At 56.0% G+C, this 25,927-nt stretch overlaps 1 protein-coding gene across 1 annotated transcript; it reads left to right on the plus strand.

The window, feature by feature from the left end:
• The first annotated feature begins 741 nt into the window (after positions 1 to 741).
• EHD3 (EH domain containing 3) lies at positions 742 to 25,255 on the plus strand. Its single transcript, XM_028096290.2, has 6 exons — positions 742 to 1,062; positions 10,087 to 10,263; positions 13,069 to 13,166; positions 19,611 to 20,023; positions 20,663 to 20,827; positions 23,047 to 25,255. The coding sequence occupies exons 1-6, from the start codon at positions 836 to 838 to the stop codon at positions 23,572 to 23,574; spliced, it is 1,608 nt and encodes a 535-aa protein (XP_027952091.2). The 5' UTR covers positions 742 to 835; the 3' UTR covers positions 23,575 to 25,255.
• The last annotated feature ends 672 nt before the right edge of the window (positions 25,256 to 25,927 follow it).

Here is a 25,927-nt window from a genome sequence, read left to right on the forward strand (position 1 = left end):
TATTTAAAAGCAAGGAGAGGGTGGAGCGGGTCAGCTCTGTCTTCACAGCTCTCCCTGAGAGGGCGCTGTTCCCAAATCAAACCTCCAGAGGCCGGGACCGAAATACCGGAGCGTTCCCACAGGACTCAGCATCCCTCCCTTCCCAGGCTGCGGTCGCCGGTCCCCCGCGCGGAGCGCCTGCCCACACACATGGCGGCGCCCTGCTCAGCTTCTCGGCGCCGGGACCGACGGGCCGGGCTGGCCTTGCCAGTACTCGGGGACTTCCTCCGTGAGCCCGCTTCCTGCACGGCTGGCATTTAAACCGGCGCCTGGGGCTGCGGGCTGCGGCTGCGGCTGCGGCTGCTGAGCTGTCCGCGGACTGGGCGACGCCGCCGCCCCTCCTGAGCGGGCCGGGCGCGCAGGAGCCGAGCTGCAGCATCCGCTCGCCGCACCCGGGCCAGGGCTGGAGACGTCGGGGGGGACGGGGGCAGGTCGGGGACCCGGCATCGCACCCCGGCATCTGGCAGTTTCTTTGCAGGTTTGACTTTAATTTCCGAGATCGCAGCCCTACTGCCCCGCGCTGATTATTTCTCCTCCCCACCCCGCCTTGGCCGCTGCTGGCAGCGGGCGCTGGGCTGGGCCCCAGGAGCTCGGGCCGGGCGCGTTCCCGCCGCCCCAGGGACCCCCTCTCCCCCCTCCCCGCGCCGCGCGCCCGGCCATGGTGCGGCCGAGCCCGGCGCTCGCGTGAGGCGGCGGCGCGGCTCGGAGCGGCGGGCGGGCCCTGCGCGGCCTCTAACCCCGGGGAGCCGAGGGCGCCGGCCGCGGGGCTGCGCGCGGGGGGTGAGCGGCGGCCGCGATGTTCAGCTGGCTGGGTTCCGATGACCGCCGGCGGAAGGACCCCGAGGTCTTCCAGACCGTGAGCGAGGGGCTCAAGAAACTCTACAAGACCAAGCTGCTGCCCCTGGAAGAGCATTACCGCTTCCACGAGTTTCACTCGCCCGCCCTGGAGGATGCCGATTTCGACAACAAGCCTATGGTCCTGCTGGTGGGCCAGTACTCCACTGGGAAGACCACCTTCATCAGGTGAGCCGGCCCCGGGGCCCTGGCAGCCCACCCCGCCGCCCAGCGCCTAGGGCCTCCGTTCACTCCCTGGGGGCCCCTCCTGCCTGGGGACAAACGGGAAGCCTTCCGTGGAGGGCGCTGAAGACATTCTGCTGTGTGTGTGTCCAAAGCTTACCTCACCCCCCCCCCCATTTCACTGCTGGTCCCCCACCCCTTCCTACCTAGTGCCTCGCTGCTGGTCTTAGCCCTTGGCTCCAGAGGTCGGTTTGAAGAAGTTCAGGGCCATCCGTATTCTCCCCATTTTGTGGATGATGAAACTGAGGCCCAGGAGTCCCAGTGAGAAAACTCCTGGTCACAAGAGCACCTTATGCTGGTTGGGGGTGCCTCACACCCTCACTTTTTAGGGGCAAGCCCTTCATGGCCAGGACCACCTCCCTTGCCTTTTAAAGGGCTCAGCCACTCACGTGGGGGCTTTTGCAGCTGAGGAGGTGGGCTGGGGATTCTGTAGCCCCTGCTGGGGCAGTGTCACTGGTCCTTCTTTTTATCAGTTTCCTTCTCTGAGCAGAGTTCCTACATAGATCTCTTGGAGACTGGCCAGAAGCAGTGTCAGAAGCAGAATGCTTTTTTTCTTTTCCCTTTTTTGATCTTAATGGCTCAGTAATAACATTAACGTCTTTTAGAGGTGGAAGGGACATGGGTGGGTGGGTCTCATCCAGCCCCTTGACTTGGCAGGTGTAGAGGGGTTAAGTGACCGTCCAAAGCCATGTAACTGAGTAGGAGGCCCACCTGGGATGCTGAGATGCATGGGAGGAGATGCTTGGCTAAATGCCCGTGGCGCTGAGAGTGAGTCATCTATTCCCTTGAATTACAGAATCCTAGGGCTGGAGGGAACCTCAGGGAGTCAGCTTGTCTACCCTGCACTCAGAGAGGTCCGTACATTGTCCACCAGAGTGACGACCATCTTTCCTATCTTTCCAGGACAGGCCTCTCTCCAGTCTTCAGTCCACACAACCCCCAAAGCCAGGCTTGGGGGTTTCCTTTGGCCTCATTTACAGTCATTGCCAAACTATTGCAGGTGCTCTGTGGCCCTCTGTTGAGTCAGACTCCAGTAGTGTGGCCACGGCGGCAGCGGCCCCCCAAAATCAGTGGTGCTCATCTCCTACGGGAGGTTTCAGAGCAGGGTGCTCTTGTTTCCATTCAGATCAAATCTCGTTTCCATTCCAGTTAGCTGAGCACCTACAACATGCAAAGCACTGTGCTTTGTTTGGCAAAGAGAGCAGAAAAGTTAACAGTCTGGTTACTAATTTTGTAGATACTAATTTTCTCTGACACTAAGCTTGTACCCAAGCATTCTGGGAGCAGGGCTTGCACCCTGCTAACATGTCATGTCTGAACAGAACACCAGATCGGCGTTGCCTTCGTGGGGTGGACAGCCTTGGGCTCAGGGGCTTTGAGGGGCTGAGTGATTTCTAAAGAAGTTAGATTCCGGGGGTGGGGGGTGGGAAGCTACTGGCTTTGGATATCTTATGTTAGAATGACAAGGGCTCTTAGCAATGGATCTGATCCATTGCTTTCTTAACTTTTTAAAAGGTTAATATATCCTTTGAAAATCTGTCGAAAGCTGTGGCCCTATCTTTAGGAAAATGCACATCCATATACACAAAAATGCACAAACTGACATGGAATCTCAGACCGAGAACCCCTGATCGAATCCATTTCCCTTGGTTCATGAAGCACCCGTTGCTGCCAGAGGCACTTCCGGAGCTCCCTAGGTTCTGTACCAGGTTTCCTTTGTAATCCCTGTCCTCCAGCTCACCTGGTTTGTGCCCCACGGGAAGCACAGGCCACTCACAGATGGCTCGTTGCCCTTGCACGAGCCCTCCCTAGCCCTCTGGACACACCTGGGTTATAACTTCCAGGACATTATGTAGAGCTTCTCCTTCCGGTAGCACCAGATCTTACAACTGTGCCTTAGCTCCCTGGGGGCCTCGTGAGGGGTGGAAGCTCCTGGAGGCTCCCAGGAAGTAGTTTACAGAATGGGAGGGAAGATGGGGAAAGACGAGTGCCTCCAGTGGGGCAGGATCCTAGAGAGGCAGACATAAGTACCTCTTGCCTGAGACACTCTCCTGGCTTTGCCTGAGTCATGCTGGCTGTTAACTGGATCGAAGAGAGTGGCAGAGTCGAGTTGCCATGGATTTTTCCTTATCTGAGGGAGACAGGAAGCCTGGGAGAGGCAGATCCCTCGCTTTCTTATCCTCCAAATACAAGAGGTCTCCCTCCCCACTCATGTAGTAACTGAATTTAGCTCCAGCATCAAAAGCCATCCCCCACTCGAGGGAGAGTCCACCAGCGGGGCAGAGGGGTTGGAGCTTGGGGAAGCCCTCCAAAACCAAATTACATATATTCCTCCTTTTCATGAAACCCACTAAACAGCTATTTTTTCCCCCCCACTGGAAAATGTAGACAAGAATAAATTTGAGGAAGAAGAAAAAAAAAAAAATCACCCATAAGCCCACGACTCAGGGGAAACCATTTTAAATATCATGTATATAGATGGATCAATACCGATATTTATATATGAGGTATATATATATATCTTTCCAGTGTTTTTAGCTGTTTTATAACACAATTGAGATCATGCCATAATGTAATTCTGTACACTAATTTATTTCACTTAGAAAAGGAGCATTTTTTTCTGTAACTTTAAAAATCTTGGTAAGCATTATTTTTAAGAGGCGCACGATATTTCGCTGTACGCGTATGCAATTTTTCATTAACCAGCCCACTTGTTTTGAATGCTTTAGGTCATCTCTAATGTTTTGCTATTGCAGAATCACTCCGAATACCTCTATGCATAATATTTTTCCACACGTTGGACTGTTTTCTCAGAGACTCCCAGAAGTGAAATCACTGGGTCAAAGGTTGTGCCGTTTCGTTGTTTTTAAATCTTTCTGCTTTTTAATTTGGGTGTTAAGAATCCTATTTCTGAGTTGCTTTCCAAGAGGGTGAGTTGGTACAACACCCCTTCCCCAGAGCGAAGAAGGCCCCCGCTTGGGGTAGCCCAGAGTGCCTCCCGCCCTCTCCCGCCCCTGCTGCTTGCTTTGAGCACAGTGATTCGCAGCAACTCCTGTCCCTGGCCTGAACCTGTGAGGGACGTTTGCCTCGGAAACAAAGACCTCTTCATTTCCTGGCTCTTGGCCCTTTGCCTCCCGAGTGCCCATCCACTTTCAGTTATAGGTACTTGCCACAGCGTCTATTTCTCATCTCAGGAAGAACATGCAGAAAGGGACATTCTTCTAATAATTAATTCATGTGCTCTGATCTCTGCCTGAAGTAACTTCCCTGGCCTAAGGCCCAGCAACCCAGAGTAATAAAATAAACAATAAATTGGCCTGTTGGCTGCTGCCTCCACGCAGGCTGCCTCTTCGGGTACAGTAGCTCTGTGTCCCTCTGGCCCTGGCAGCCCTCCTCAGCCTCTGCTGTGTGCCTCCCTTCATTCTTCTTCTCCCGGGCCCGCAGCCCCCCACCAACCCCACTCCCTTGCACACGTGGCCCCCTGGTCACCGAGGTGCATGGCGGGCGGTCCCAGAGCCTGGGGCTGGCCCGAGCACTCTGGTGGGCTGGGAGGGAGGCCTGGCCGAGGCAGAGCTCAAGTAGAGGACCAGGGGCTGGAGTGTGCGGCCTTGAGGCTGCCAGAGCGAAGCTGCCTGGGCCTCCACGGGGAGGTCTGGACTGGTGGTGAGGACCTGAGGCCCTTCTACAATGGGACTCAGACTCTAAAGTACAAGCACAGGCTGAGGTGGGGCGGGGGGGGGGGCGGCTCCTCCATGGGCCCTTTGGACCTCCCACACTTCTCAGGGAGCTCTCTGTGTCCTCCCACAAAGGTGACTCAGCATTTGGCTGGGGTATGCCATCTTTCCTCACAACCCTGACGTCCCCACTGCCCGGGCCTCATCCCTGGCTTTACAGCATCGCCACCATGTGAAAGATGATCCTCCAGAAGGCCAAAGGACTAGGGAAAGGGGCCACCGTTCCAGGTAGACCCCCTGACCTCTGCCGGGTGTGTCCTGCCAGCCACAGTCCCTGCAACACCTCACTCCAGTCCTGCCGCTGTGGTCAGTGGCCGCCCTTCTGTCAGGGCTGTGTCCTACCGGTCCCTAAGTGGGGGTGGGTGGGACTCTGCCCACCTCTTATAGGACCTGAGTGTTACTCAAGGGAGCAGACAGCCCTAGGCCAGAGGAGTGAGTCCACCTGCCTCAGGTCTGGCTTCAGATCTGCCTTGAACATCCGGTGTCTTGGAGGTCATCAGGAGAAGCATTTACTGGCAGGAGGGGACCTCTGGAGAAAGGCCTCCATCCCGTTCCCGTTGACAGTGGGGCGAGGCCATGGAAAGAACACAGGCTGGCTTAGCTGAATCCTGGCTCTACCAGTACTGGCCAAGAGACCTTGTCAGGAAGGCCTAACCTGTCCAAACCCCAGCCTCCTCATCTCTGACGTGAGACTAGCAACAACCGCCTCGTAGGGGCTCTCTCCCGATTAGGAAGGGAAAGAACCAATGCAGCACCAGTTATGTTGCAGACACCGCGCTTGGGACTTTATCCTTCACTCTCCTCTTTCTAGCTGATTCTCTAAGCGGAGGTTTAGAGGGTGGGGGGAGCTCTTGTCCAACTCGGCCCACAGTTGGGGGAGGGAAAGGGGAGGGAAGTGAGGGAGAGGAGGATCTTGCCTCTGCCTCCAAGGGCCGAAGAGGAGTGGGGAAGGGGACTGTGGGCGGTGCTGGGTCGCTAGAGGACTGGGCGGGCGGCCTGTCGCAGGGTGGGCACAAGAAAGGGAGGCTAGTGGGCTGCGGGGCTCCTCCGGCTGAGGCCCCTTTGTCCCGTGGCAGAGCTAATTCAGCCCGCAGCATGGCCATCAAGGGTCTCCCGTCTCCTATGTCACTTTGTGATTATGAGGTGCTTTCTGGTGTCCCTAAAACCTCCTGACACAAGTATTACCCAACAGAGTAAGTATTATTGTTTTTGTTTTTAAGATTTTATTTGAGAGAGAGAGAGAGAGAGAGAGCGAGCGCACGTGCAGGAGCAGGGGGCGGGGCAGAGGGAGCCGGTGAAGGAATCTCAAGCAGATTCCCCACTGAGCAGGGAGCTCAACATGGGCTTAATCCCAAGACCCTGAGATCATGACCTGAGCCAAAATCAAGAGTCAGACACTCGACCCACTGAGCCACCCAGACGCCCCAGTATTATTGTTTTGATCCTGTTTCAAAGCTAAGAACCCAAGGCTTGGAGAGACCAAAGATACAGATGTACAACACAAATACCTGGAACACAGAGCACAAAGTGACCTGTGCCTTTAGAGTCTAAAGACATGCAAAGTAAGAGCCACAGCCCGAGGCCTGGCCCCGCTGTTGCGGACATGAATACTTTGGAGGCAGACTGGGTTAAGATTCTTGGCTCCCTGCCTTTACCCTAGATGCTTAGGTCACCAGTAAAGCAGGCCACATGCCTAGATTGCCAGCCAAGCAGGACACACAAAAAAATGAGGAAAATGCTAGAAAATAATTTGCTTTAAAAGATGTGAAGAAAAATTGTCTTCATGGGAAAAATCAGAATTGCGTGGGACTTCCTGGCATCTATATTATGGTGTAGTATTTATTAATTTTGCATTGGATGTGGCCAGGGGCCGGCGGGGGAGCTGTACCAAAATCTTTTCCACTCTTAGGCCCTCTGAATATTGTTCTTTGGCCCCAGAGGGGGGCCGCCTCTCTCTCAGTTTGCTCACCTGCAGCACGGAGTAAGGCCGCCATCCCATGGCACTTCTGGGACCGATGAAGTGAGGGCATTCGGGGGAAGGTCCCGGAAGGACACCTGCCACGCCGCGGGTGCTCAGCCTGCCTGTCCCTCTGTACTCTTGTGTGGCCCCATCTCAGCCATTCCCACCCAGGCTTGAATTAACTTTTCTTTTTTTACACTGCTGTGGGAATGCTTTTGCCTGGCAACAGAGGGAATCTGTATCACTCCCCATAGAGAAGCAGCCATGAGATCCCTCAATAGCTTTTTCCTTTCTGGACACAGTGGTGGCTTTGTTAAGGGGGCACTCAGTGCTGCAAGCCCTACCCAAATGTCCCTGAGAATTTACCCAGCCCTGGGTTCTCTGCCCAGCCCGACTGTGTCCCTGGACCTGCTGGTGGCTTCACTGGTTTCTGTGTTTCTTCAGGCCCATGTGTGGTCAGCAAATTGGGGGTCACGTGGGTTTAGCTGAGAGAGCAGGACAGCAGGCCCAGCCGCCAGGCCCTTGCTTGGCCGTCTGAGGCTGTGGCTCTGGAGCATCCTGGAAAGTGGCCGCTGTTGTGCTGGGAAGCGTCACCCTTTTTTCATCGGCTGGTACACCACATCTCTCCTGGGGCTGGAATCTGAGGCGCCCATGTCCGGAAGATACTTCGTCATTGCATTTGGCCCTCTGCAGGCTGGGCATTCCTGAGAGTGTCTCGAGCCTGTTTCTTTCCACCCATCTGTGTGTCAGCTATCCCCGGGGCCTTTGATGACATCCGGCACCCTGCTCCAGGCTCAGACTCACAGCCACCACATGCTCTGCTGGGAGGGCCCTGCTAAGGCTTCTCACCCAAGCACACGTGGGACAGGTGCCCCCCCCCCCCCACTGCCCAGCACAGGCAAGAATGCACGGGGCTTCCCGAGCACAACCGTGACTCTCATAAGGCAGCTTCAGGTTCCAAGAAGGGCCTTGGAGAGCCAGTGGGCCTGGACCTGCTCTGGTCACCCATAGCAACTACTTCTGGGTGCTGCATCCCACTCGTTGGAGACTGAGCTGTGAACCCCAGCAGTGGGTGTTTATGGAGATGAATACATTCCTGGGTTTGTGGGCACCGAAGCCTAACTTCCCCCCAAGGCCTGGCCCCTGGCCAGCCTCCTGCCAAACCATACTCCTCCGTGGCCTTCCTGTGCCACCCCTCCTTCTGGTCTCTGTGGGACTCAGCCCTTTCCCATTTCCTGGTCCAGGGACCGAAGGCAGGAAAGGAGACAGTGCATGTAGTGGTTAGGAGCGTGAATTCTCAAAGTCCGAGTGCTGAGGTTCAAATCCTAGCTCTGCTCTTCACTGACTGCGTATCCTGGGGCACATTGTTTGCCCTCTGTCTCCTCCTTTTCACAATGCCTGGGTACCTTGGTGCCGGTACTGGTTTAAGTGCTTAAGTTCTGTAGCTGACATGAACCTCGGAACACCCTATGAGGTGGGTTTCCTTATTAGACCCATTTGATGAGAAGAATCATAGTGCTCACATCCGAGATATGAAGATGAAATGAGATAATCCCTGGGAAGTCTAGAACAGCGCCTGGCACATCGCAGGTGCTTAATAAATCAGAACTGTAATCTTCCATGTCATGGAGGAAGGGGGTGAGGTTCCCTTCTGAAGGGCATATCCCTCATGGTTAGAGAAACAGGTCGCTGGCCCCTGCCTGCTGAGATTCCCTGCCTCGCCACTGAGGCCCCAACGAAGGTGTGTTTGAGAAAGCCAGACGTGCTGTCCAAGTGTGCTCCTGTTGTCATTTATTCTCATCACAACCCAAGGGCCAGCTGTCAAAATGGTCCTCTGATGGGAGAAAATCCTGCCCTCACACCAGGATTCTTGGGCCATCCTGGAGGAAGATGAGGGGCTTCCCAGGGCAACTGAAAACCCTCCAGTGCGGCCAGGGATGACCTCCTGGGTACTGGCTGTTTAACTTGGAGACAGCCACATAACCCTACTATGCCTCAGTTCCCTCAGTACCTGCCTGTAGGGCCGATGTGAAACCCGAAGAAGATAAAGTTCTCCTAGTGACCAGTGTGATGTCTGGCAGGTGGAAGTGCTACTGAGTGTCAGTGGTTGTATCAGTGAAATGGGAAGGTTGGTCTAGAGCAGGTTGTCAACCCGGGCTGCACCTTAGAGTCAACCAGGGAGTTCCTAGAAAGGACCAGTGGCCAGTCCTCCCTCTCCCCCCAGCCAGCAGAGCAGGACCTTGGGGGTGGGATCTGGGCACCATTAGCCGGAGCTGGACGGTAGCTCAAATGCACCACCAGGGCTGAGGACCACTGGTCCGGTAGGCTTCCACCTTCCTTTTCTTCATTTTTGGGCTCACCATGTTTGCTCTTGACTTCTAAAAGGGGCTGTGGAGAGGAGCAGGGGCCTTGGGCTCTCCCTTCCCAGACCGGGAGAACAGCAGAAAGAGACACCTGCCACCTCCAGCCACAGCCTAGTCTTGACGCTAGAGGGTGAGACCAACAGTCTTAGATGGGATGGAGACCGACTTTTCACAGTGTGCCCTTCACACTGTATGATGTGGGAGCTGTTTTTATATTTTATTTTATTTATTTTATTTTTATTTTTTTAAAGATTTTTATTTTACTTATTTGAGAGAGAGAGAGAGAGAGATTGAGAGAGGGCACAAGAGGGGGTAGGGTCAGAGGAAGAAGCAGACTCCCTGCCGAGCAAGGAGCCCGATGCGGGACTCGATCCCGGGACTCCAGGATCATGACCTGAGCTGAAGGCAGTTGTTTAACCAACTGAGCCACCCAGGCACCCTGTTTTTATATTTTATATTAAATGACTGACTTACCAGATAAAGAAATACGGACCTATGGAAAGCCAGCAGAGTCTATGGATGGTCTCATTCTGACCTTGACTTTGTGCAGGTACTTGAGCAAGGGACCTTCGGTTGTAAAGTCCACTGTACTCTGCAGGATTCCGTCTCAACCCATGCTTATTGCCAAGTCCAAACCCTGCTTCTCCCCCCCCCAACCCCAATTACTGATTTCAGGGAGGGAAAAAGATAAAAACCAAGAAGCACAGATTAGATATTTTAAATTCAGCTAATATCCCACTTCCTCCACAGAGGTCTTTGGATTCCCCATCCGTGGAAATCTGTCCCTGCCATGAAATGTCATTGCTGTCTACCTGCCCTCTGCCGTGACTCACATCACCACCTGCCCATGGTAGGGGTGCGGCTTTGCTCTGCGAACGGAACCCCTGCCTGATGGCTGTGTCCCTTCTGCCAGGTACCTCCTGGAACAGGACTTCCCAGGCATGAGGATTGGGCCCGAGCCGACCACTGACTCCTTCATCGCTGTGATGCACGGACAGGTGGAGGGGATCATCCCTGGGAACGCACTGGTGGTGGATCCTAAGAAGCCTTTCAGGAAGCTGAACGCCTTTGGCAATGCCTTCCTGAACAGGTGCGTTCTCCGAAAACACTCATCCTAAGTGTTCTCTTCTCTTCGTCTTGCAGTTTGAGAAGGAAGGGACGGGGTCTTGGGAGGCTCAGTGCCTTCTCCATACCCTTGTCTCTTGATTGTCCCTTTCTTGCTGGGAATGTAACTGAGTCAGTCACCACTGATTAGGGATGTAGGAATCTGGGCTAATTCTTCCTGATCGTGGAGCCGGGAAGGATACACCAGTTAAATCACATCCCCCTAATCTGCACTTCCCTCCAATAAAAGCAGAGAGGGCTGTACCGTGTCGGTCCCAAGCTCTCTTCTATCCAGTTGACCGTTGAACAACACGGGTGCGAACTGCGTGGGTCCATTTATACCCGAATTTTCCACTGTGTGGGGTGGGATGGGGGGATGGACGCCCTTCACCCCTTATTGTTCGGGGGTCAACTGTACTACAGAGGGGATTTGCATCCAACTGGAAGGATGTAGAGGAAGGTTCCTCTCTGTTCCTGGACATTGTCTTTGCTGGATGGAAGGAACCCGGGGCTGAAGGCGGGAGCGCTGAGTGTGAGTATTGCCTCTCCTACTACACTCACTGTGTGACCTCGGACAGGCCATCTCTCCTCCCCTGGGACGAGTGTAAGCCTGCAGACACCAGGGTCATTGGGTCGGTTTGAGGAATGAAAGCTGTAGGGAGTGTGTGGCAAGCTGACCCTGCCTTCCCGTTATTATTCTGCTTCACCAGGATGCAGGCTGACCCCGATCACCCTTGTGCTACAGATCCATACCACAAGCTTGCGTGTGTATTGCCCCCAAACAGTGTGAACTACTTTCTCTAATAGGAGGTGTTTAGAGTAGAGGCAAAGGTGATGGGCTGTGCCTCAGGTGGTCCTGGGTCAAAGTCCTACCAAAGAGCACCATGGATCTTAGACTGTCTAACGTCTCTGTGTCTCACGTCTCCCATCTGTGAAATAGGGTGAGAGAAATATCCTTCTCCAAGGCAAGAGGACTGATGAAGCCTCTGTGGAAAAGTTGGCATTGGACGTGGGTGTTCAATGATGAGTGCAATGATGCTGAAAAGGTGGGGGGAAAGGACATTTTATATAGAGAAAACTGGGGGAAAAAAAAAAACAAACCAACAAGCAGAGAGGAAGGGAAGAATACAGCTTGCTGCAGGAGCCCTGGGAGCAGAAGACAGGGCGCTGTGAGGCTTGAGCTTTTCTCCAGAGGCACAAGAGCTGAGCAGACCCTACCAGCTCTTCCCCGTTCTCACTTCCCTTCACAGCCAAGTTTCCGGACTTCACCTCCTCATTTCTCCCTGCTTCCCCGTCACAGCGCCCATGGGAAGGTCACCCTGACGTCTCAGTGATCGGGGGCAGTGGGCACTTCCCTCCCTCTCCTTACCCTGCCTCTCTTGGCTATCAGTCCCTCTCGACCCCTGCTCCCTCTCAGCTCCCTGGCCCTCCTCCTCCCCCCGCCGCCCCGGCCAGGCCCTCTCCAGTCTGCTCTGTCCCCTTTCTTTCTGGCTCCTGTGACCTGGTGTCACCCTCAGTGGGGCCCACCCTCAGCCCCCTGCCCCTATTACTCCAGGAGCTCAGCCTGGGGGAAACCTCAGCCACAGCCCCCGCCCCAGACACCAGCCCCGTGCACCTGACCGCCTGGTCACCAAGGGTCCGAAACCCAGGTCATGCCAGCTTCAGCAAAATGAGGAATTTTTCATATACTACTTGAATGGGCCATAGAGCCTAAGGACCAGAATGAGGCTGGGCCTTGGGAATAATGGAAGCCATGGTCCTCAATAGGACAGGGGCTTTGTCGTGGGCTTTCCCACCCCATTACCTAGTCCAGCACCGGGCACGGGGCAAGCCCTCCACACATACTTGATGAACCGAACTGGGCTTGCTGACAACCATCCTATCTGACTGAGTCATTCTTTTGCTTAAAATATTCCTCAGCATAAATGGGTTTCTGTTGCCCTCAGTATAAAATCCGAATCTCTCAAGGCCCTCGTGAGGAAGCTGGAGGGGCCCCCGCCTCCCTACCCAGCCCCACCCTGGCCACTCCAGCCTCCTCTGGGCAGCCTCCCCTGATTCCCTCTTCCTTGCATCTCTGGCCTCCTCCCCTCCCCTGCATCTCTGCTGTCACCTCGCTGGGCAGTGGGGCCCAGTGTACCTGAGAGAATAAGACACCTTGTGAGTCTCCACCAAAATTGGCATCTAAGAGAGAAGGCTTAAAGTAAGAAGGACCTAAGTTAGGTTTACCAATTTGTATTTTGAGACTTCAGGATGCAATCCTAGAAATACTTCCTTTAACAAGGCTTGACCTCTATCTTGATAGCAGGGCATCTGGAAGCCCAAATAAATGTTCTTAGGTGGCACGAGCCATTCATGAAGGCTCCCGTGCCTCCTCCAGGAAGCCATGCCGGGAAGCCATCTCTCCACCTTGGATTTCCCGAGTCCTTCCCCTGACCTCCCTCAGAGCACTGGTCCCATTTCACCCCATACTGTGGTACCTCCACACACACATGTTCCTCCACACATACCACGAGGCTGTGCTCCTTGGGGGCGGAGATTGAGGTTTGGACATGTTAGTGTCCCTGGCAGCAGGGGTTCACAAGTGGAGCACTGCAGCTGTCTCGGGATGACCCAGGGAGCTTCCTCAAAATACAGCTCCTGGGCCTAGTGCTGGGGCTGAGTCTGGCCCGGAGCCTGGGAGTCTGCATGAGAAGGCAGCCAGGCTTCTGAACCTCCGTCCCAGGGCTGGGACGTGGGACGGTGCGTGAGAACCAACGAGAGGACAGTGCGGGCTTGCTGTCGCCCCGTGCAGGTTCGTATGTGCCCAGCTGCCCAACCCCGTGCTGGAGAGCATCAGCGTCATCGACACTCCGGGCATCCTCTCTGGAGAGAAGCAGAGGATCAGCCGAGGTAAGCGAGGCACCGGCTAGGATTGGCTCTGGCCTTGTGCTGTGTTCTTTCTGGTATGTTCCCTTGCTTCCAGCCTATTAGACCCCCAATCCTTGGTGTACCTTGATGAGCTGGCACTGCTTCGTGTGCTATGTGGGACAGTCCTAGGCAGGGGACAGAGGACAGTTTGGGCCTCGCTCAGGAGACAGCTGGCCTCTGTCTTCTCATCTGTAAAAGGAGACATCAACATCTGGCTTACTTCATCGGGTTTATTCATTCTGCGAGAGGCACGACTGTGGGCCAGACCCTGGTTTTCTTCTGAAGTTCCCATAGTCCCCAGCCTGGGGAGCTTGCCGTCTGCAGGGAGGGCGAATGCCTGCAGAGACCTTCAGCCCGGGAACGTGAGGATGGGAGCACGCTCTGGGGCGGGAGAGTAGGGAGCTGGGTATGTAACGGCACTTTGAAAACTGTTCACTCCGGACAGATATGGGGAGACTGCTCACCGGGACGTCCCTGGGCGCGGCAGCGAGGAGACGGAACACGGGTGCCAGACAGCCAGTGAGCTAAGCCTACCTCTGCCACGTCCTAGCTGAGCGAGCTTGGGCAGGGTTCTCAGTTATGCACCCGTAAAATAGGGGGAATTGATTCTATCTACCTTCTAGGATTGTTTGAGGATTAAATACAGGCACACTGCAAGCCCTGCTGGGCACGTAGTGAGTGCTCAGTAAACCTAAGTAAACAGATCATCATCACTGGGCCTTTTCTAGCTCTAGAATGCTCAGTGATGCTGTCCAAAACTCACGTTGGCTCCTGGCCGCCCACCCCAGCCTCTCCTGCCACAGCCTGCTGTGTGCCCTGGGTAGCCCCCTGCCCTTTCTGTGTCTCTGGCAAGCAAAGCAGGGAAGCTGCTCCCGCCCCAGGCCTGGAGCTAGGAGCTGGGCTGGAGCCAAGTCTGCATGCAGAAGGCAGCCTCCGGGAAGGAAGGGCTTGGGACTGGCAGGCTTCTCTGGTCAGTGGCCCTAGGTGACTGTCTACTGCCCTCCCGCATGGGCCTTGGCCCGCTGTGCTCTGCAGCCAGCCCAGATCTGTCCTGTGGCATGTCTGGGCCACCGTGATGGGGCCCAGAAGCCCCCCCCTCCAACGGCATGGCCTGCATGGGCTGGCACCTGCTGAACCCTAGGCTCCTGGGCCCCGGGGAGGAGAGCCCACTGCCTTGCGGGCAACAGGCCAGTGCCCCCATGGCTGTGCCAAGGAGGCCCATGTGCCTCCTTGTGCACTGAGCTCGGCCCCATGGGGGCCACCATGGCCGTGTGAGTGGGTGCAGCCAGGCCTGGCAGCAGGTGGATGGGGAAGACAGCAGGAGAGGCCCCTGGTCTGTCCTGCAGCAAAGACAGAGCCGGTGCCTCAGGACTTCATTCAGCAGCAGGAGGGACAAGGGCCGGGCCGAGGCCCCACTAGGAAAGCCCTGCCTCCCCCGCCTCCCCCCATTTCGCTGAGGAGGCGACACCGGGGACAAGGGGGTTAACGAAGGCAGCCAGGCAGGAGGGGCCCGTGTTACCACACTGTGTAATCAGCAGATATCGATGGAGGGAGTCTGGGGAGCTGGGCTTGGGCTCCCTACCTCTGGGCTGTCTGGCGGTGCAGGGGCTGAGGAGGAGCTTGTCTGGAGACCTAGAACCCACGGCCCTGGGAAGAGAGGCTCGCCTGCCCTCTCCTCTGGGCCTTCGTGAGCCCCGCGGTGCTCTGTCCAAGCCCTGTGGAGGGGAGGCTTGGGCAGCTCTCTGTCTGGCTTCTATGTGCTTCCCTAAACACTCCCTCCCTCCTTACCAGCCCCTCCCCACCGCCACCCCAGTTTTATCTGGGGTTCCCCTGAGTTTAGGCCTAAAGGAGCTTCACTGTTTCACACAGGCAGCCTGGGTCTCCTCGAGGAAGGCTCAGGAGAGCCACAGCTTCTCAGTCTGAATGGCCTGGGGGTCAGGAGGGAGCCGGGGGTGGGGGTCACATCATGCAAGGCCATGCAGCCTGACAAGTAGGTCCAGAGAGGGCTCCGGCCTCTAGGGTTTCTGAGAGCACTGGACTGCGAGTTCCTGAGCCATGGGTTTTAGAATTAGGATGAGTCCTAACAGGTCACGTTTTCTCCCTGAGCCTGTGTCCCCTTGTGTGACAAGGGATAATGATACCCATCACATGACCTTGTGAGGTCTACAGATGGTAATGGAAACACAGACATCAGCTCTGGGCCTGGATCACAGTGAGCTCCCTTCTTTCCCCATTACCTGCCAGCCAGGGCTGCCTGTTAAACAATGCAGGGCTGATCTATGTGAATGGCCTCCCTTGCGGTTGTACAGTGCACAGCCCTGCTTCCAGGGACTTCTGCCCTCTTCAGCTCCTGTCGCATTCCATTCTTTCCCTATTCTTGTATGGTCTCTCCGGCTTGGAGAGCCAGGAAAGTGTGGTCTTTCTCAGGGTGTGGCCTCTCTGCCGAGGCCTGGGCGGGGGGGGCAGTTAGGGGGAGAGAGGAAGCAGGGGACATCCGGGAACCTGAGTCCAGGAGGTCCCAGGCCAGCACATGTCTCTGGATAAAGATGCACTGGGACGGGCAGCAGAGGGGCAGGGAGCCAGTTCCTGGAAGTGACGGGATGTGCCCAGCCCCGGGCTCATTACTGGGAAGAAGCAAGGATGCAGCTGAAGTGGGAGGGCTCCGGAAGCCTGAGTGTCCTCACACTTGGGAACCACATTTCCTGGCTCCTTCTCAGCTGGAAATCCCCACAGGCCCCACCCTAGAAAAGCCACCCCTTGGGCGTGGAGCTCACATCCCTCCAAGGGGACCCCTTCCTGTGCAGGTGAGCTCAGCAGGGCCACAGCAGGTAAAAACCACGCCCAGGCCATAAAGCTGGAATGGGAACTCGGGTCTCCTGATTCCCAGTGTAGCGGCTTTTGAGCACGTTATCATCTCCTGCCCAGGAAGAGTGCAGGGAGTGGAAAGGGGGCAGACTCTCATCTGCAGTTACCCTGGGGGGACCTCGGAGGGTCTGGGCTGGTCCTTACAGCCTCATGTCCCTGGCCCGTCCCTGGACTCTGACCAGGGCGGGGCCCGCACTTAGGGACGTCTGGGCCCCAGAGTTACACTGTCCACATGTGGCTGTGTGGGCATCACGCGCCGGGGTGGAGCAGCCGGGTCCTGACACCTGTCACAAGGGCTTGCCGGCAGCCTGGTGGTCTTTGGAGGCCTGTGAGGCGTCTGTCCGGCCACTGTCAAGGTTACCTCTAGGAGGCACACAGTGTGACATCTGTTCCTCCTTGTCATCTGAATCCTTCCCACATTTTGAAAATTGAAGCACTCTTATTTTTTTGCTAAGATGTCTTTAAATCTCAAAAGAGATCTTTGGGGATAAAATGGGACCTTTCATGCGCTCAGTCCTCTGAGCTCCAGCCTCAGGCGTGGCTCTGCCTAATAAGAAGGGAGTGTGGACAGGAGGCAAGGGTCTGGGTTCCAGTCCCGCCCGTGTGAGCTTGGCCAGCCCCTAAGCTCTCTGTCCCCTCCCTGCCCTGTAAGATGTGTGTGCCCTGTGTACCTCCTGGCATGCGGACACTTAGGAGGCTCAAATGGATGGTGTGGCTGAACATACAAAGAAATGTGCTGTCAGCTCTCTTGTATTTCACTGCAGACTGCAGGAAGCCGGTGGGTGATTAAGGAGTTGCCTTGCTTATTGTACTTGTCTCAATGATTTCCTCCTGCCCGGCATTACTTAGAAGTGCTTTCTTTCCCGTCCTCTGGAGCCTGGGGGTTAGGGGGGAGAGCCTCAGATCCCGCAGGCTGCCTGGTCTCTGGGCCTGATGCCTGCAGATCAGATCTCTGGGCGCCAGCAGACTGGCTACCCATAGCCCAGGGATTCCGGGACGGCCAGCTTCGCCGCTCATTCTCTTAGGGCTTGAGTCTCCCTCCGGCTACGAGTTCATATGTCATGGGCCCTTGCGCTGCTGCAGGGGCTCGGGAGCTCCTGCTGGGGGTGTCTCAGAGCCATTCCAGAAACCACGTCAGGGAAGGGGGCCTGTCACCCTGGAAGTTAGGGCAGAGCCTCCAGACTGATCCAAGCCCTCCCTCCACTCTTAGATCCTATTGCCATGGGCTCTACCACTGACCCCTTGTTGGTCAGGTGTTATTCTCCCCATTTTACAGCTGAGAAAACCGAGGTTCAGATTTGCTAAGGCCACACAGAGAGTAAAAGAGAGACCTAGTCCTATGCCTTTTCCAGCCCGTGCCTTTCAGATGCTCCCATTCCTGGTTGTGCATAAGCCCAGTCCCAAGACAGTGACCCGTCCTGGAGTCTGCTAGGTTTTGAACAGCTGGGCGCAGGAGGCTGATCTCCACAGGAAGCCCATGCCCTCACTGCTTGATCCTCAGGTTCCTCACAGCCAAACCTGGGGAGAAGGCGCCTGGTGCTGCTAACTTTGTGATTTGATAACACCTGTCAGAGCATGCAGAATTCACGAAAGCGGGAAGGTGAATGGGAGGCCTCTGGGCTTATAAAGTCCCCGAAAAGCTTCCCAGAATTGTCCGCCTGTCCTCAGTCCCCAGAGCAGACTTCACACAGGCACCCCAAGGTGTTGAAGACAGAGCACCCCCCTAGCCTCCTTTCTCCCTGTCCTGCAACGGCTTCCTTGTATGTTCCCAACTTCCATCCTGCTGTGCTCTCCGCCTTCCACCTCTAGTCTTAGAAGCAGGGAGAAGAGAAGCTCAGTGATCTTCCAGTCCAACCCCCCTGCTTTGACAGGCAAAGAGACCAGGGACCAGAGACAGAAGGCTATTTGCCCAAGAACACACAGCTAGTTAACGGCTGACCAGAACCCCAAAGTGGGCTTCCCAGGCCAGTGCTCCTCAGGTGACCCCTTCAGAGCACATACTGAGAGCACTGAGGGGGCACCTCCCCCAGCCAAGGGGACAGGAAAGGGCAGGGGGCAGTGTTGCTTTTGCCCCTCCCACCCCGAATTGCCCCTACTCCCCCTGAAGCCTTGGCGGCTGAGCCCCTTCTTGCATGGCTGGTGCCATCAGGGAGTGGAGAGAGTTGGAGTTGGGGGGAGCCTCTTGTCTCCACAGCTCCTCTGGCCTCTTTGCTTTCCTGAGCCCGTGGAGGGGTGGTAAGAGGGCCTGACTCGGGATGGGGGGGACATGAGCTCTGATCCTGGTTCTGCCCCCTCCCACCACATGGCCGTGTGCACTCTCTGAGCCTCCCCTTCCTTGTCGGTAAAGTGCCAGGCTCCGGCCGCCCAGCCAGTTAGGAGGGGCTGTTCTGGGCTGCCTACAGGGGCAGCAGCATGCTCTCGGGGCCGCCCCGCCTGCGGCCTGCACACCACAGCCACCGTCCTGTCACGTCAGACTGGGGAATGAGCCCTGCTGCCCTCCCCAGCTACCATGGAGGGCAGGCCTGCTGGGTCTGGGCTCCAGAGCAGCGAAGCTGTGGCCTGCTTCCCAGCGTGGGGCTTGGGGCAAGGGAATGGGGCTGTCCTGGGTCTCTGAGCCCTCTGGCCCCCCTCCTGCCCACAGCTCTGAGGGACTGCCTTTGGGAGGTGAGAGCAGCCCTCCACCTGGCTGGGCTGAAGGGAAGAGTAAAATAGCCGGGCCTGGGAGGGAGGGGCAGGGGGGAGCAGGGTAGGAGGTGCAGGCTGCAGGCTCACCTGAAGCAGGAAGGCCCAGACCTCCTGGATTCTATGGGAGAGGCCAGCTGGGCCTGGGCTGAGGGGAGGGGAGGGCAGGGCAGGGAGGTGGCCAGGTGCAAGACAGCTGCCCTCTGGCCTGCAGGGAGCCCAGAGCCCAGGTGGCCCCATCCAGTCCTGGCCCCTGCCCCTCAGTGGCTATTTGACTGTTACCCCATCTCTGAAGCTGTTTCCTCCTCTGGAAAGTGGGAGTGGAACTCCTCACCCTGCCTATCTCACAGGGGGCTGTGGGGGTGAACGTCTTGCCAGCCGGAGCAAGCACTGAACTTGGGGTTGGAGAGCTGGGTACCGTGCCCCAGCGGCTGCCTCCTACAAGCAGGGTGGTCTTGGCTGAGTCACGGTGCCACAGTCTCTCAGTGGCACTGACCGAGCCCCTACCTTGTTGCTGGGCACAGCCTGGCCCCGAAGCACTTTCCTGAGCCCCGTCCCTGAATGGTGAGGGCCCCACCGCCTGAAGAAGAAGACTGCATGGGAATAATGATGTTACGTGCTGGGCTCCGAGTGTATCTGGTCCGTAGAATTCCGTGAATTCGGCGCTATTAGTGTGCCCGTCTATAGGTGAGGGAACACTGGCTCGGAGACACTGAGTAACATGTTCAAGGTCAAATAGCGAGCATGTGGAGGCGCAGGGATTGGAACCCAGCTCTGACTCCCCAAGACCGTGTTCTGTGCACGGCGCCTGGCTGCCTCTGCCCAAACCCCTCCCTGTGCCCCAAGGCGCCCCCCCTCCTGACCATCCCTCTGCCACAGGGTACGACTTCGCGGCTGTCCTGGAGTGGTTCGCCGAGCGGGTGGACCGCATCATCCTGCTCTTTGATGCCCACAAGCTGGATATCTCGGATGAGTTCTCTGAGGTCATCAAGGCCCTCAAGAACCATGAGGACAAGATGCGGGTGGTGCTGAACAAGGCGGACCAGATCGAGACGCAGCAGCTGATGCGGGTGTACGGGGCCCTCATGTGGTCCCTGGGCAAGATCGTGAACACCCCGGAGGTGATCCGGGTCTACATCGGCTCCTTCTGGTCCCACCCCCTTCTCATCCCCGACAACCGGAAGCTCTTCGAGGCCGAGGAGCAGGACCTGTTCAGAGATATTCAGAGTCTGCCCCGAAATGCTGCCCTGCGCAAGCTCAACGACCTCATCAAGAGAGCCAGGCTGGCCAAGGTGAGGCTGTCCCCTGGGGAGATGGGCGGGTCGGGGGTGGGAGGGCCAGCCGTGAGAGTGGAGGGTCGCCACCCACAACCCTGAGCCATCGCCTGCCCCCCTGACAACGTCCTCGAGCCCCTGCTTCGTGGGCACCACCAGCTGTGCCCACTCGGGCAGCCGGGGGCAGGATAGCCTGGTGGTTGTGGTCACAGGCCCTGGTGTCAGGTGGCCAGGTTGGAGCCCTCCTGCACGGTTCTCGAACTGTGGGTCCCAGCCCTGGGAGGTCTCTCTGTGCCTGTCTCCGTGGCTCTACAATGAAAGGGTGGAAGGACAAAGTAAAATAAGGCACTCAGTGCCTGGCATCCTCAGAGTGCTCTGGAAGTATTAGCTGTCGTCGTCATCTTCCTCCTCACCAACCCCATCAGCAGTGTTACCATCCCTAGTACTGCCTTGACCTTAACCTCCCCGTATCTCGCTCTTCCCTCGTGATCTAGGAAAACAGCTCCCCGCTGGAAGCGACAAGCGAGGGCGAGGGGGTGAGATAGGAATGATTGCAGAAGTAGCGGCAGGAGGGATTTGTGGGAAGACATGGGTGAGAGCCACACCCTGGAGGGAAGGAATGGATCCGAGGTTTTTCTCTCTGCCCCTGTGTGTCAGGTTCACGCGTACATCATCAGCTCCCTGAAGAAGGAGATGCCATCGGTGTTCGGAAAGGAGAATAAGAAGAAGGAGCTGGTAAACAACCTGGCTGAGATTTATGGCCGCATCGAGCGGGAGCACCAGATCTCCCCTGGGGACTTTCCCAACCTGAAGAGGATGCAGGTAACTGGGCTTCTGGGGCTCCAGGGCAAGGGACAATGTCATGCGAGCTGGTTGAGCGGCCTGACAATGGAGAAGGCCGGTCTTGGATGCCCCAGATAGAAGCTGACCCGGATTTGAAGGCAAGGAGATGGCCCCAGGTCTGCCCTCCCCGCTGGACTGCCAGTACCCCGGCAGGTGTCGTATCTGGGCCCGGGGAGAACACAAAGCCCCAGTGCTCCCAGTGAGGCAGGGGGATCCATGACTGATACCTCCAGTGTAGGACCGCCCCCGCCATCATGGCCACCACAGGCTTGGAGTCCCCAGGAGGCCGTGTGAAATGGGAGGGTCTCCAGACCCTCAAGTGCTTACGTTTACCCCTGAGCTCCTCCTTGGGAGCAATTTGGGACACAAGCCATGGAGAAGCAGACGTCTGCACAGGTGCTTTCCATCTTAGGGGTATACCGTGGGCCTCTGTCTTGGGCCAGGGGCCGTAACACCTGGTTTCTCATGTTATTCCCCAAAGCAGTCCTCTGAGGGAGACCTTTCCATCCTCCTTTTACAGATGAGCAAACTGAGGTTTACAAAGGTAATTAACCTTTGTAACTAATTGCTGGCAGTTTTCTGAGAGTGGTGTTCACACAGGCTGCTAGTAGAAGATCCAGGAGCTGTCCCCACGGTCCAACCAGGAAACCACCACACCATACTAACTGGATCCTCTCTGAACCTCTATCTCTTCTTCTGTAGTCTGAGGCTCCAGAAGCACCCAGCTTTATAGATGTTATGAACATCCGTGCGATAATGTTTGCAAGGTGCTTAGCACAGAGCCTGGCACAGACTGTGCTCTTAAAATGCAGTGTCCAGTTAGGTAAGGCAGCACCCCTGGGGGAAGCTGACTGATGAACACCAGGGACCTACCTGTGTGCACAATCCTTGCAACTTCTCATGGATCTATAAGTATTTAAGAAGAAAAGGTTTCTAAGAAGCAGGGAATTTTTTAAGAATAGCAATAGATGTAGTAGTAATATTGTTTGTGCTCCTGTTGCTGATTTTGATCTTGGGCTTGGGAACTCGTTTCTCAGTGTAAGACTGGGGGTTCAGAACATCAGTATATTTCCAAATTGCCATTTTTAGTTTCCTATGTGCTAAAAGAAAGAGAAAACAAATAGACATTCAAAGTACACATTTGTCCATGTATCCATTCATTCCCGTAACCACTCACCAGGAGCCAGTTACTGATTTCAGAATCACTTTAACATAATTCAGGTTTGCCCTCAGCTGTGGCTTACAGTATTTCCCACTTTTAGCCTCTCTTTCTGTTAAGAGTGTCACGATCTGCAAGCCAGCATTTGGGAAGATAACATTTGAAAGGGCCCATCCAACCCCATTTCTAATGTGAGGAATCCTTTCGCATTATAAATGATTTCACCTTCTCATCTGTTTGCCAGTCCCACGTTAGGATCTGTTGTTAGGGACGCTGAACCAGTCACATAAATGGCCGTCCTGGCGGGGCATGTGTGGGGTGATGGGGTTACCCACTGCGCCCCCTGGAAGACATTAGGATGCCTGTTTGGGAGCCCACCAAACACACCTAGCTGTGGATGGGCTGGGACCTTAGGGGGTTATGCCCGGGTGGCAGGAGGAAGGGCTTTCTGCTCCTTCCCTGCACACCCCCGCCCTCCAGCCCCCACTCCCCTCCCAGGATCGGCCCTGCCTTGGAAGGGAGGTGAGAAATGCACAAGCTAACACTCGCTCTTGAAATGCAGCTGTAGGTGTTTTCTGAATTTTTCTGCTGTGAACTCGATGTGCTTGTCCCTGAGGCTTCTCCTGTGCCCAGGAACAACCCTGGATAAAGCAGAGAGAGGCACACACGCCCTGGTCTCAGAGAACAAAGCATTCAGGAACCACCCTTCAGTAGCTAAAACTAGCAAAAGAGACATTTAATTGTTTTCTAGAGCATTAAAGGGAATCCAGATAAATGGAGCAAACCAGTATTTGTTCAATTTCCTTTTCTTCCCCAGCCCCTGCACCCATTCTCTCCTGCAAAATTCCACCCAGAGCCAGTGTGCCTTTTTTCCTCCTCCTCTCTCACAACTTCCAGTATTTCATTATTTTGTGATCGGCTTTTTAGCCTCCAGAGCTGGGAACATTCCAGCATTCGCAGAAGGCAGCATCCCCAGCAAGGGGAAAGCTCTCCTTCCCTGGTCTTCTACCCCCACTTTCTTTTCTCTCCCTCTCCCCAGGACCAGCTGCAGGCCCAGGACTTTAGCAAATTCCAGCCCCTGAAAAGCAAGCTGCTGGAGGTGGTGGATGACATGCTGGCCCACGACATCGCCCAGCTCATGGTGCTGGTGCGGCAGGAGGAGACGCAGCGGCCCGTCCAGATGGTGAAGGGTGGAGCGTTTGAGGGCACCTTGCACGGCCCCTTCGGGCACGGCTACGGGGAGGGCGCCGGGGAGGGCATCGATGACGCCGAGTGGGTGGTGGCCAGGGACAAGCCCATGTACGACGAGATCTTCTACACCCTGTCTCCGGTGGACGGCAAGATCACAGGTGCCAATGCCAAAAAGGAGATGGTGCGTTCCAAGCTGCCCAACAGCGTGCTGGGCAAGATCTGGAAGCTGGCTGACATTGACAAGGATGGCATGCTGGATGACGAGGAGTTTGCACTGGCCAACCACCTCATCAAGGTCAAGCTGGAGGGGCATGAGCTGCCCAACGAGCTGCCCGCCCACCTGCTGCCCCCATCCAAGAGGAAAGTGGCTGAGTGATGGACGGAGGAGGTTCAGGGCAGGCAGGGGTTCGAGGAGATGGGAGAGGAGGAGATGCACATACAGACACACACACACACACACACACACACACGCACACACTCGCACACGCAGATCTTGAGAACTGCACCGCAGCTGAGAGGCGCAGGGACCCCCAGGCTTCCGGGCTGGTCTTCGGACACATCTCCAAGTTCTCGGCATTGGTAGAAGCACAGGAGTGCTCCCAAGACCTCCAGTTCAAGCCCAGATCTCCATGCCTCTTTCCCTCCCATCTCCCACCACCCAGACCTGCCTTCTCCCACAGAGGCAGTTCGCTCGCCCACAGGTGGCCCACCCGCCTCCACATTCCCAGGCTCGGAGCAGATGGAAGAGGCTTCTTGCTTAATCGGCACTGCATTGTTTTCAGTGCTGTCTCCCCCTCTTTGGCTTCCCCATGGGAAGCAGTGCTCCAGGGCTGAGAGATGCAAGGGAAGGGGCTGCTGCAGGGGGCAGGGGAGGGGGAAGGAAGTAGATGTAGAAGGAAGCATCTCGGCCGGGTCCCGGACTTGAAGAGACATGACCCTGAGCTCTGTGCTTCCCCAGGCTCAGACTCCGTCTCCCAGTGCAGACCAGTCTTTGAACCCTACCCCTACTTCATGGCAAAGAATCCCAGATCCAGAGAGAAAAGAACAAATTGGCAGGAAAGAAGGCAAAGAAATTGCCTGAAATCCTCAACTCAAAAAACCAGTCCAAGTGGCTTTGTTCCACAGAGTTTGTGAGGTTTGTGTTTTTCCCACCCAGCCCTGATGCTCAGCCCCTCCTGCCATTGATCCAGCCCCTCCCATGTGCTGGGAGCTGTGGGGGGCACTTCACATACATTATCCCATTTGGCCCTCACCACCACCCTAGGAGGTAAGCCTCAGTCCCCCCCCCACCACTTTGCAGATAAGGAGCTTGAGACCCAGAGGAGTTGAGATGACCTTCCCAAAGTCACAGAGGTCACATGCAGTGGACAGAGGATTCAGACCCAGGGCCTCAGACACTTCCTTCTGCTGTGGCCACGCGTGCAGGATCCCAGCATTTCTAGCTGCCACCGCACCACAGGGAGCAAGCCGAGCATGCGGGGCACACCTCAGCCTCCCAGGGTGGGCTGCTGAGGGAGGAGGGCCAGCCGGCACTTGGTGCACCATCAGTCTGGCCATCTGTCCCATCACAGAAGCAAACCATGCCGTCTGGCTATGCAGCCCACGGTCCTAAAATCACAGAAGTCCAACAGTGCCACCAGGAGAGTGGGCTGGCCTGCTAGAGGCTCTTGGCACCTGAATCATCCCAGCTCAAATGCAGCCACTGGCTCTCATCGCATGGGACCTCATGCCAATTCTCAGAAGGCTAGCGTGGGGGGTCTGAGGTCTGGTCCCTGGCAGGAGCCCCGGTGACTCGGCAGCATCCTTGGCATACCCCAGCCATTCTCGGTGCCCTACTCCCTCTTTCACGGCCTCTCCCTTGGCTTGCTTTGTGGCCACTGAACCAATCACTTTGTATGCTGTACTCCTACTGTGATGGAAAATAGAAACAAGTATAACTTATTTTATATCTATGTTCAGACTATATAGAGAATATTCTATGTACCTATGATGTGCTTACTACTGCAGTGCATTTGTCATTAGGATTCATGTTAATACAGCACATTTATCCTTTGGTACCTGCTTGGCCACAGAGCATCATTCCGAAGGAGGCTGAGGGGGGCCAAGGAAAGGAGGCTGGGTTCTTACTTGGGGCTCTTGGTGACATCTTTGGAGGATCGGGCTGCCTACAGCCAGCATCCATACACAGCATCCCATTGGCCTGATGCCTCCAGGCCAAGGAGCTCTCCGGGCTGACCTCATGGAACCCACCACTTCCTACCACTCTGGAGTGGAGAGGGTCCCCAAACCTCTGGGCTTGCTTCTGCACCCACAGGGTTCTCTTTGTCATGAAATGAAGGGGCAAGGGAAGATCAAGGCAAAAAGGTCTGACGTCCCCTAAGCTGAGTGCTAAGTCTAGCAGAGGGACTGTTTCTCAGCTCTATGCCATTCTTTGAGATGAAGGAGAGAGCAGAGAGGGGAAGTTGCTGTCGTTTTAGTGTAGAAGAAAGGGGTGTCCGTTGGGTGCCCTCACACCACCACCACCTGGACACATGCACACCTTCCTGCCCTACATGCCCCTGCCTCTCTTCCCTCCCCCTTCAAGACTCCAGCCCGGAGAGATCTGCAAGGCACGGGAATGTGTGTTGGCAATTTTCCCATCTCCTAAGGAAGAGGAAGTGGTGTTTGAGGCTCCTCTCAACGGGTGAGGGAACCACGGAGGGACACTTTCTCTGGGGCTGTCCCTCCAG

The sequence above is a fragment of the Eumetopias jubatus genome, unplaced genomic scaffold (genome assembly GCF_037043125.1).
Source record: "Eumetopias jubatus isolate StellerSeaLion01/CBP00866 unplaced genomic scaffold, mEumJub1_p1.0 scaffold_9, whole genome shotgun sequence".
Taxonomy (NCBI): domain Eukaryota; kingdom Metazoa; phylum Chordata; class Mammalia; order Carnivora; family Otariidae; genus Eumetopias; species Eumetopias jubatus.